This window comes from Lepidochelys olivacea (assembly GCF_965140295.1).
Source record: "Lepidochelys olivacea isolate rLepOli2 genome assembly, chromosome: 9".
Lineage (NCBI taxonomy): Eukaryota > Metazoa > Chordata > Testudines > Cheloniidae > Lepidochelys > Lepidochelys olivacea.
The window spans coordinates 88,592,511-88,604,747 of NC_140419.1; the positions used below are offsets into that span (position 1 = coordinate 88,592,511).

The window sequence follows — 12,237 nt, forward strand, 5'->3', positions numbered from 1 at the left end:
GTGGATAGCAGGGGGCCCAATGTATTGGGGGCAGTTGCTGCGGGCCGGGTGTATTTAGAAGGGGAATTACAAGGGGTCTGGTTTTACCCCTGCATTCAGTGGGTGGACTGCAGGGGGCTGGATGTAGTTGGGTGGGTTGCTGGGGCCCAGTGATGTTGGTGTATGGGGGGGGGCAGGGTGTCACTGGCGTACGGGGGGAGAGCGCTGGGGGCCAGAGGTTACCGGTGTATTTGGGGGCTGCTAGGCGTTCGGTGCTACCGATGTCTTTGATGGGGGGTTGCTGGGGGCCCGGGGTTGCCGGAGTATCTGGCGGCGGGGGGGGGGGGACTCGGGACTCGCTAGGTCCGGCGGTGCCCGGCCGGGGAGGTTTGCGGGCAGGCGGCGGTGCTGTGGCTCGGCAGCCGCACGCTGAGGCGAGGCGGGCTCCGGCGCGTTCTGCCGCGGCTCGGAGCGGGGGGGGGAGGGGGCGCGTTCTTCTCCCAGGCTGCCCCGGGCCCGTTTCCCGTCATGCCTGGCGGGCCGGCCCGTCCCCTCTGACCCGGGGCCGTCGCTCCCCCATCCGGGCTCTCGGCGCCACACGGGGAAGATGGCGGCGGCGGGGGCGCTCCCTGCCGAGTGGATAAAGAACTGGGAGAAATCGGGCAAGAGCGAGTTGTGAGTGTGGGGCCGCGCGGGAGGGGCGCGGAGGGGCCCGGGCGCTGGAGCCTGGGGCCCGCCGGCCGGAGCCTGGGGCCCGGTCGGGCGGAGGGGCCGGGAGCTGGGAACGGAGAGGGGGTAGAGGGCAGGGCTCCGGGCTGCGTTCGCCACACCGCACCCCGAAGGGCTGAGCTCCCGCTACCGGGTCTGTGCCCTTCCACCCTCACTAACGCCCCCCTCTCTCGGCCCAGCTCGCTGGGCTCTGGGGTGTACGAGTCCCAAGCGCCCCTTCCTGTCCTTGGGCTAAGCTCCCCCGAGCGTTGGCCCCCGTTCGCCCCCAGTCCCTCCGCCCGCGGGGCTGAGCCCAAGGCTCCCGAGTTCGCCTGTCTTCGCCAGTGCCGAAGCGTCGGGCGCCCCAGTGCTGAGCTTCCCTGGCAAGGCCCCAGCCCCGAAATCCTTCGATCCGAGGGATTTAATGCTCACGTCTCTTCCCCGATCCAGCCCAGGGTGGTCGCTGCGATGGATGGTTCCTCCCATCCCTCCCTTGTGCTCCTGCGAGGGGGCCTTTGTGTGTGCCGGGAGAGGTCCACTCAGCCCTCCCCAATCCAGCTGGGTCCACTAGGCTTGGCAGAGAAAAGAGCTGCCTTGTCAGCATCCCCTAGATACTAGTCCTAAGAGATCTCCACCTTGGCAGGTTACCTGCTTGTATTGCCCACTGTGTATTGGGGTTGCCTTTGATCAGGAGGTTTGACTTGAAATTCACAATCTCCTCAATTTAACGTTGACTTGTTACTTGGGATGAAGGTTTTTTTTAATATTTTAGATTAATCGGAAGGGCTCTTTTAAAACTTCTATGCCTCTGCCTTTTATTAAAAGTGATGAAGCTTTCAAAGTTAAATTTTAAGCATAGAATATTTTGTGGTGAATTTCAGGGAGACATTATAGTAGCCACAGCATCATTAATTTCCCTTCCTCAAATTGGCAAAGCTTTACAGTCCTCTTAAAAGCTGGATGAGGGGAAGGGGTGGTGAGGTGAATGGCGAATGTAGACACCCTCTGCAAACACCACCGTTCTTCTCTTGATCTCTTCCATTTTGTAGTGGAAGGAGGGGAATAGCCCTGTTGTCAGTGCCCTTGTGTCATGCTATATATAGGCTTGATGTGACCGTGGCTTAAATATGTTTTTGTCTATACTAAAAACTAAACTATATTATGACCAAATAAAGAAACAGCTGTATGGTAATAGGGTCCCCTGACAAGTAGTAACTGCAGTGTAGATGGGCCTATAAAGAAGCTAAAGTTCAAACTCCTTTTTAACTTTCCCTGTTTAGGATTCTGTGTTGACAACTGACTTCACAATAAACTTGAAAGATAGTGAATAAGTATAGAGACCATATATTAGCCACAGTTTACGAATTTTGGTTCAATATGATTAATTTTTAAAAACCCTCTTATGATAGTTGGGTAATATAAAGTTAATGTTGAGAGATATTTCATAGTTGATTGTGTAAAGATATGTGCGTTGTTTGAAGACTCTGTAGTGCTATAAAAGCAAATTTGCAGCAGTTTAGAAGGGGTGGATTAGCTTATTCTTTGGCTATTATAGGATTCAAACAGATCAGCTAAACCATTTTCTAACAAAGAGACAGACTATCTTAGAAATGTGTTACACAAAAGTATTCTACCCTAGCCTTTGAAGCCATGATTTTAAAAAACAAAACAGAATATAAAATGATTTTGGTCCATTCATGATGGCTTATCACAGTGTTACCAGTTTAAATCTTTTAAAAGTGAAGAACTATATCTTTATCAAACATTCCAGAAGATTTCTTGTGGACCAAAATTCTGGTTTCCTTGGGAGTACATACTGAGCAATTTTGCTAGAATTTTTATTCTGAAACACTGACCAGTCCCTCTGTTAATAAAGAAAAGCAATTATTGATTGCATTTTACATTTAGTTTAGATACTGAAATGAAATGCTTCAAAAATATTTTATAACAGTTCTAGAAGTGAAGAATTAGAAGCTTAGAAAGGGTGCTAGGTGCTTTGCAGGAGACCTAGGACATGATTCTGGCTCTAAAGAGCTTGCAGTCTAAATTAAATATATAGCATGACTGATTAAGTTCATAAACTGTGGGAAGGGGATGAGATGCAGAAGGACAACACCTGTAATTCTAGCAACTAAAGCTAAGTGACAAATGTTAGCAAAACTTGTTTTACCCATCTTTTTCATTGGGGGTAAGCTCCTATTCTCAAGCCAATGTTTAGTCTTCAAGCATGGTGGGGCTAGGCAAAACAGAAGCAAAATATCAGCTTTCACTCAAATAAGAACAAGGAATTGTCTGGGGAACAATCTATGCTGAGTAGGAAGAAAAGGTGAGGAAAGAGAGGAAAATTCATTAATTGCTGGTAATGTAAGGTAGCTTATGAGATCCAGCAAGATCACAGTCTGAAAAATGGTATGTTGGCAAAGTTATTAGTTATCTATACTTCAGCATCATTTTACAAGTTGGGAACTGCCCTAATGAAACAGACCAAATACTTTGTCTTGTTTAGTATTTTGATTCTTGACTGTGACCAGTTCTGGATGCTCAAAAGGCAGAAATAAACAGCCCACTATATATTGCTCCTATGTAATACTGTATAAAAGTGTGGTGATCAAGTTATGTTCTGAAGCATGAGAGTTGATGGTTTTTGTAATATTATTAGGGCTGTCAAGCGATTAAAAAAATCAATCATGAGTAATCATGCTGTTAATAATAGAGTACAATTTATTTAAATATTTTTGGATGTTTTCTACATTTTCAAATATATTCAGTTACAACACAGAATACAAACTGTACCGTGCACACTTTATATTTATTTTTGATTACAAACATTTCCATTGTAAAAAAGAAAATAAATAGTATTTTTCAATTCACCTAATACAAGTATTGTAGTGCAATCTCTTTACCATGAAAGTTGAACTTACAAATGTAGAATTATGTACAAAACTCCCCTGTATTAAAAAATAAAACAATGTAAAACTTTAGAACTTACAAGTCCAATTAGTCCTACTTCTTGTTCATCCAGTCGCTCAGACAGACAAGTTTGTTTACATTTGCAAAAGATAATGCTGCCCGCTTCTTGTTTACAATGTCACCTGAAAGTGAGAACAGGCGTTTGAATGGCACAGTTGTAGCCGGCATCTCAAGATATTTACATGGCAGATTTGTTAAAGAGTCACGTGTACCTTGATGCTTCAGCCACCATTTCAGAGGACATGTGTCCATGCTGATGAAGGGTTCTGTTTGATAACGGTCCAAAGCAGTGAGGACCAACAAATGTTCGTTTTTATCATCTGAGTCAGATGCAACCAACAGAAGGTTGATTTTCTTTTTTGGTGGTTTGGGTTCTATAGTTTCCGCATCAGAGTGTTGCTCTTTTAAGACATCAGAAAGCATGCTCAACACCTTATCCCTCTCAGATTTTGGAGGGCACTTCAGATTCTTAAATCTTGGGTCGAATGCTTAGCTATCTTTAGAAATTTCACATTGGTATCTTTTTTGCATTTTGTCAAATTTGCAGTGAAAGTGTTCTTAAATGAACAACGTGTGCTGGATCATCATCTGAGACTGCTATAACATGAAATATATGGCAGAATGCAAATAAAAGAGAGCAGGAGACATACAATTCTCCCACAAGGAGTTTGGTCACAAATTTAATTAACACATTATTTTTTTAACAAGAGTCATCAGCACGGAAGCATGTCCTCTGGAACGATGGCCAGAGCATGAAGAGGCATATGAATCTTTAGTGCATCTCGCATGTAAATAGGTTGCGACACCAGCTACATCGGTGCCATGCGAACGCCTGTTCTCACTTTCAGGTGACATTGTAGTTAAGAAGCACTATCTCCCCTAAATGTAAACAAACTTGTTTCTCTTAGCGATTGGCTGAACAAGAAGTAGGACTGAGTGGACTTGTAGGGTCTAAAGTTTTACATAGTTTTGTTTTTGAGTGCCGTTTTGTAACAAAAAACTCTAAATTTGTAACTTGCACTTTCATGATAAAGAGATTGTACTACAGTACCTGTATGAGGTGAATTGAAAAATACTATTTCTTTATCATTTTTACAGTGCAAATATTTGTAATAAAAATAATATAAAGTAAGCACTGTACTCTTTGTATTCCGTGTTGTAATTGAAATTGATATATTGAAAATGTAGAAAAACATCCAAAAATATTTAATAAACAATAGAATACCAATTGAAATTTAACAGTGAGATTAATCACGATTAATTTTTTTAAGTTAATCACGTGAGTTTACTGCGATTAATCAACAGCTCTAAATATTATTCTAGCTAGTCTGATCTTTTGTACTTTTTAAAAAGTCTTTGTTTTGATAAACAAGTATGACAAATGTATCAAAGAGCATGGAGTGGATCATGTTACTGTAAGTTTAAAAAATGCAATATCTATCATCAGCATTGACAAAGAGATTAAGACAATTCAATCTATGCACTATTCTAAGCAATATGAAAAATACTAAATCTTAAAGTTAACACTGTTATGACGTAAGACATTGATACTCAAATAACAGATCATAAAGATTCTAGACATATCCATAGATGGCTACGATCTAAAATAAGAATATGACTTATTAGTCTGAGCCAGTGATTCCCAAACTTGTTCCGTCGCTTGTGCAGGGAAAGCCCCTGGCGGGCTGGGCCAGTTTGTTTACCTGCCGCGTCAGCAGGTTCGTCTGATCACGGCTCCCATTGGCCGCGGTTCACTGCTCCAAGCCAATGGGAGCCGCTGGAAGTGGCGTGGGCCGAGGGACATACTGGCTGCTGCGGAACAAGTTTGGGAGCCACTGGTCTAAGCGGTCAGCCATCCGATTCCTAAAAATTCTTCACAACCTTTATTTATAATTATTTATAATTGTACACTTTATAAACTAAGCATGTAAATAACATGTAAAAAACAGTAACTGTGTAACCGATTAAAATTCTGTTGGTTACACATTTAAACATTTTCCCATAGGAATTAGGGTGTGGGGTGTGCTGCAGCACCCAGGTGTTTTATGTGGGTCCCCGCTGCCGGCCCCTGTACCCAGGGGTCCCTGCTGCCGCCTAGCATCCTGGCTGTGGGGCTGGCAGCCAGGATGGACCTCAACTGCTCTGGGATGCCAGGTGGCCGTGGGGCTGGAAGCCCGGAGGGACCCCAGGCGCACAGGGCGGCAGCTGAGACCCTGGGTGAAGTTTAATCGTTAACAGAAACCGATAAGAATCAAGCATATTGGTTAACCAGTTAAACTCATACATCCCTATTATAAACTTAATTTAATTAGCTCTTTTACTGACTTGTAATGTCTAGTCCTTCTTAGACAATTTTTGAACTATTTGTCGCAATCAGTATCTTGCATCAGTGAATTTCACATACCAGTTATCTGTTGGAAAAAAGTATTTAAAATTTTCTGCCTTTTAATTTATGTGTCACTTGTTTTTGAGAGAGGTTAGTTAGTGCTGGTCATTCTTTTTCTTTTCTTACTAACTGCTTTTAATCTTCTTGAAAGCTCCCACACTTGTAACTTTGTTTTAGTCCTGTGTTTTTTTTAAATGAGGTGACCCAAACTGAACATTTTTCACGGTGAGGTCATTTTTTTTATATGCGCGCATTCGCATGTCCATGTGTGTCTCTTAACCCTTCTAAGTATATCATAGAATCTTATTTGTGTTTCGCCACTGCTTGGTACTGGGTGGATATATCCATTGAATTTATACAATGACAACTTTGTTTTCTCGTAAATTAAAAAACTAATCCAGGAATGTGTAGTGTGTCAGAGTAGCTTTAATGATTTCTTTGGCCAGCTTAAACAATGGATTGATCTTCAAGATGCGCTGAAAGAGCATTCTTGATATTTTGAGTCTCCTTTCAGTTTGTCGTATGTGATGGGAGTTTATATTTGTCTGTAGTACAGAGACAACTTAAAACCTTTGAACTTGTATTAAGATCTGCTGAAGTGGACCCTTCAGTGCACAGTGGAGTTCCATTAACATCACAGCTTGTTGATCCATTATAAAAACTGATATCAGAAGGACTTTATGTACTCCAAAGGGTCTGCCTGAGTGGATCCCAGTGAAGGATCAGGGACTTAGTTTGGCTGTTAATTTTAAGCAGAAAGTAGAAATGACTGCATATAGGCTGACTGTAATGGGTACTAATTAATCCACTTAATATTTAAGAAAATACACAGTAGACTCAGAAGAAAGACTAGGTTGAGATCAGATGGCCTGAAATAGTTCTTGTGAAGAGATATTGATTTTTGTAAATGCTTTTAAAGGTCTATTTATCTTGGTTAATGATGAATAGAAAAAACTTCACTATTAGTAATAGAATGAAATAGAAGCTTCTTGGCCCGAACTTTAGAACTAGACCTGTCCATGTTATGTGATACGTTAGAGAGAATCTATTGTGTTTTCTGTAACAGTAAAAAAGCAATAATAATAATTTGAGCCATACCTTCACTTTATGTGGCAAGAAAGCTTCCATAGTGTAGCTGTACAGTGAACCTGCTTATTACATTATATTTACATTTGAAATGGCTCATTTTCTTAATGTTTTACAGTGTGCATTGGTTGTAAGCAGCCTGAGTGATGGCTATGATTGTTGTATGAGCTTTCTTTAGAAGAGTTAATATGTAATTTTGGTTATGATATCAAGGAAGCCTAATATTTTTATAAGTAATCTACATTATAACGTACTGCTATGAGTTTATGTATCTTTATGAGAGAATATAGAGATTCATTTTTAATTCTCTGAAACTCTGAAATGAATTGTAATATCTAAAGTTGTGGTCCTTACAAGAATATAATTGTTCTCTTGCAAACTTTAAAAAAAATCTGATTTGAGCAGTCTTCTACGTTTTTATAAATGTAGGTATTTACACATTTTTTAGGTCTCTGCTCTTATGCTTTGGGGCCTGATCTTGCAATGAGAACAACGCTGGAAGATCCCGGCATCCTTGAGAAGCACTTTTGAAGTCAAAGCCCCACCTGGGTGCACAGATAGCTATTTTAAAAAAATAAACAAAGAAACTTAAAATATATAAGGTCTTCTCTTTCACAAGCCAGTGTTGTTGTTTTTAAAATGGATACAAGATTATTTAGAATGCTGTTGTGTATTTTTTAAAATAGGGGAATTGCACAATATAAAACAGACACTGATCCAGACGACAGAACCCTTCAGCCTATAATTATCTTTTTATCTTTTTATTTAAAGATTAAAATAGCTACTTAATAGTGTGTGCACACTCCTCCCCTTTGCTGGGATTATGTTCTGTGAAATCATGTGAATGCTTAGCATTAAAAAGTGAACAAATATTTCAAACATACATTTGGGCAAAAGTTCAATAATGGCCACTAGAAAGATACTTGCATGTCACTTCTTAATGATAATATGTAAGTGGCAGTGCTTCCTTGCCTACTTTCATAGAATCATAGAATCATAGACTATCAGGGTTGGAAGGGACCTCAGGAGGTCATCTAGTCCAACCCCCTGCTCAAAGCAGGACCAATCCCCAATTTTTGCCCTAGATCCCTAAATGGCCCCCTCAAGGATTGAACTCACAACCCTGGGTTTAGCAGGCCAATGCTCAAACCACTGAGCTATCCCTCCCCTCAAATATCAGGGTTGGAAGGGACCTCAGGTGATCATCTAGTCCAACCCCCTGCTCAAAGCAGGGCCACTCCCCAATTTTTGGCCCAGAACCCTAAATAGCACCCTCAAGCATTGAACTCATAACCCTGGGTTTAGCAGACCAATGCTCAAACCACTGATGTCTTTATATTGCCTTAATTTCTCAGTTTTCTGATAGTCATGCTGAGAAAGTGTGGCAATCCAGAAGTTAGGGTATGGAAGTTCTACTACATTTGTAACTTTTCTAAATTAAGATCCTAATTTTAGCTTTAAGTATTGAACAAAGGTTATGTTTTGGTTTTCAACTTGTTTGGCTTGTCAAAATAATCTAAAATAACTAGATACATATAGAACAGCAAACCGTACTATATAATTCTTTTTATAACTAAACTTCATGACTGATTTTGAAAACTGAAATTGTATAAAGAATATTTCTCTTTTCAGTTTGCAATTATGCCGCACACTCAGTGAAAATAAAAGCCATGAAAATGTGACTTTCAGAGGTAAGTTGATATTATCCAATATACTTGGAGTGTATATATATATGAAATTGATCAGGGTTCAGTGTGTGCCTGGATGGAATGTCAGTATGTATGGTGATTGCTGCATAATAAGGAGGGGAACTCAGTGCATAAAGCAAGGAGGATATCCATTTACACAGATTCAGTTAACCTCAAACATTCACATAGGAAGTATGCAAAGGGAACTCTCTGCAGACCTGCAACCAGTCTTTGGTTGGGGAGGTGGACTTCTTCACCATAGCTCCTTGTGAAGTTCCATATGCAAAGCCCTACTACTTACGTTTTGTGGAGAGCTGAGTTTTATTCTAACAAGGAATTAGGTAAATAAGAAATGCTTGGAACGTACAGAAGTAGTTGCTTAATAATGCAAGTATAAAGTCTTAAACATATTGTTCAGTTTGCTCCTATAGAGTTATAGTTCTTAGTTTCCAATTCTGTCTTCCTTGGGTAAATATATTGCTGGTTTTAGTTTCTAAAGTTCCAGTTTTTAAAAGGGTTTTAACGTTCATTCTAAAATGCGTGTACTTACAATTTTGGTGGGGGGGCTTTAAGAATTAGAATGATTAAAATGTCCAAGGACAAATAGCAAGGCATAGTTTTGCAACATAAACAAGAGAAATTGAATTTTGGCTTTGTTTGCTTTGTATGATTCCCTGAAAGGAAAGATTCAATATTATGGAGTCTGCAAAGCTGCTTACTTTATTTAGGTGGTGTCTGGGGATCTTGTTAAAACAGTTGCTTTGGGAAACGATAAAAGCAGAGGGGATTATTTATTGTGAAACACAAATATGATTATAATTAATTTTGCAAAGTAAAAAGTATTTAATGTTAAATCAGTAAAATTGCAAAAATATATTTTAACTCCCAAATATGTTTAGTACAAGTCATTGTTTTAATATAAGGCTGATGGCCCAAAAATGAGCTGTTTTCAATCGTCATCTTCCTGTACTGACTTTTATAAACTTGAGATTCAAACTTTCATTGAAATTTATAAAGCTCTCTAGAACTTGTGATATTTCCTTCCGATTAAAGAAAGTTACTAGATTTGGTGACATATTTACAAAATTGAAATTTACGCAGTCTTTATAATTGAACAATTCTCATTCAATTAAAACATAAAAAGGTCCGATTCTGCTCTCACAATGATGTAAAATGGAAATAACTCCATTTAAATCAGTGTTTTGTGTTATAAAACTAGTGAGAGGAAATCAGGCCCACAATCTTCTGCGGAACTCATATTTATCTATTTCAGAAAATACATTAGCTTGATGAAGACAAAACACTTCACATTTTCTTTTTTTGGTAGATGCTTAGATACAACAATGATGCTTTCAATAAAAAAAGAATAAAACTGTGATTAATTTATATTATTTTTGTGTGAATTGTTACTACCAGCAGTGATCACTTCTTAAAATTCGGAGTAAGTTCTATATCAAATTCAACCACTGCTTCCTTTTTATATTTAAAATTATTTATTTGTATTATTATTATTATTGTAGTGTCCTAGAAACACCAGACAAGGATTCTGGTTCCATTGGGGTATGTGCTATACAAGCAAATAGGACAGTCTCTGCCCCTAAGAGTTTTTTGCTATACTTTAACATGTGCCCCAGATGCTGTTTCTCTCTCAGAATAAGTTGAGATTTAAGCTGAGAACAGAAGGTCTGTAAGTGTAGTAGAGTATGCTTCTGTCTCATCTGATGAATAAGGTATCAGACTTTTAAAATTATTTCTGGAGCATATGTTGACCTACTATAAAATGCTTCTGAATTATATATTTCAAATATCCTAAATATCTGCCCAAAATTTAAACAACCCCCTCAAACGTCTACTTCTGAAATAATACCATTATTTATTTAGAAGATTGCCTTTTCTCAATATTGCAGCTGATCTTGGAAAAAATATCTTTGACTATCTAGTTAGGTGAATAACTTTGACTAACTGATTATTTTGAAGATTAGCGTAATCAATGAATGCAGATTGAAAGCCGAGGACAAAAACATAGGAGTTGTCATATTGGATCAGACCTGAGGTTCATATAGTTCATTATCCTGTTTCTGACTGGCCAGTACCATATATTTCGGAGGAAGATGTAAGATTGCTGCAGTATGGAGGTTTGGGGTTACCTGTCCCCACATTAGGTCCCCTCCTGAATTCTAATAGAGATTGGCTTAAGATCTGAAGAATTAGAGTTCCTTCATCAGAAATACTACATTAAAGAAAATTAAGACCTTCTTGCCCAACTCTGAAATTAAACAATTCCATGCTATTAATGTAATTTCAGGTTAGAGTTTTGTATTCCCAAATGTATAGACGTCAAAAAGATCCATGATCTAAACACTCATTGAGCACACTGTTGATGTTTACTATTTTCATCCGGGTGTTTTGTATAGCTATGTGTACATGGCTCGGTAGAAGTGTGATTTTTCCCTGCGTGTGTTCACATAGTTGTGCTAACTCTCAGTGAGCTAGCGCAATATAAATAGCAGTGTAGTCACACTATAACACTGCTTGTGGCCATGGAGGCATGGGTGAACTTTACCAAATATATATGCACCAGTTTCAGGTGGGTTTGTACTCAGTACAACTCAGCGGTGCCTCCATGGCCACTACCAGAGCTACTGTGGCTACGGTGCTATTTATATTGGTAGTAGCTCAATGAGAGCCTGCACAAGTGTGACAATGAGCAGAGGAATCACACCCCTAGCTTGCAGTGTAGACATAGCCTATAACAACGGTGGCTAAATTTACAGACCCTCCGAGCCGCATACGACAATCTTCAGAAGTTCAAGAGCTGGGGTGTGCCTGCCGGGACTCGGGGCCTCAGCCGTGCAGGAGACTCCTGCTGAAGCCCCGAGTCCCGGCAGGTACACCCTGCGGGGCTGGAGCCCTGAGACAGCTCTCCTTCCTTCGGGGCAGAAGCCAGAGGCGATACGTGGGGGGGACACATGGGGTCATGCACCCTCCCTCCACCCCCCAATTTTTGCCATGGTTTGCTTGCCGTGATCAGTTGCAAGTGCCGCAGAGCCCACACCCTGCATGGCAGCTGCTGGATCTGGCAAGCTGGGAGCTGTAGCCATCGTGAGAGGCAATGGCATATAGCTGGGAGCTGCAGGGAGAGCCACTGCTTTTGCTGCTTCCTGTCCCCCGTGAGCTAAAGCAACAGCCCCTCCCTGCAGCTCCCAGGTGTTTGCTGTTGACTCTCCACCAGGAGCTAACACCTGGGAGCTGCAGGGAGGGATTGCTGAGGGTATGTGGGGGGCATGCCTCGGAGGGCATGACTCAATCTGTTAGGAGGGACGTTTAAATTGTGCCCCCCCAACAGGTACCAGTCATCTCTGGCAGAAGTCCCTAACCCCAAGCTTCCCCCTTCCCCCCAGCCTGCTAGGTGGAGAGTGG

At 40.9% G+C, this 12,237-nt stretch overlaps 1 protein-coding gene across 2 annotated transcripts in view; it reads left to right on the forward strand.

Annotated features, from left to right (window-relative positions):
* The first annotated feature begins 526 nt into the window (after nucleotides 1-526).
* The window catches only part of THOC2 (THO complex subunit 2), a 111,986-nt gene continuing 100,275 nt past the window's right edge, over nucleotides 527-12,237 (forward strand). For both annotated transcript variants that reach the window (XM_084639968.1, XM_084639969.1), the window contains exons 1-2: nucleotides 527-654; nucleotides 8,762-8,820. In XM_084639968.1, coding sequence (XP_084496094.1) covers nucleotides 587-654; nucleotides 8,762-8,820 — 127 coding nt within the window. In that variant the 5' untranslated portion in view covers nucleotides 527-586. The remainder of the gene's footprint in view (nucleotides 655-8,761; nucleotides 8,821-12,237) is intronic.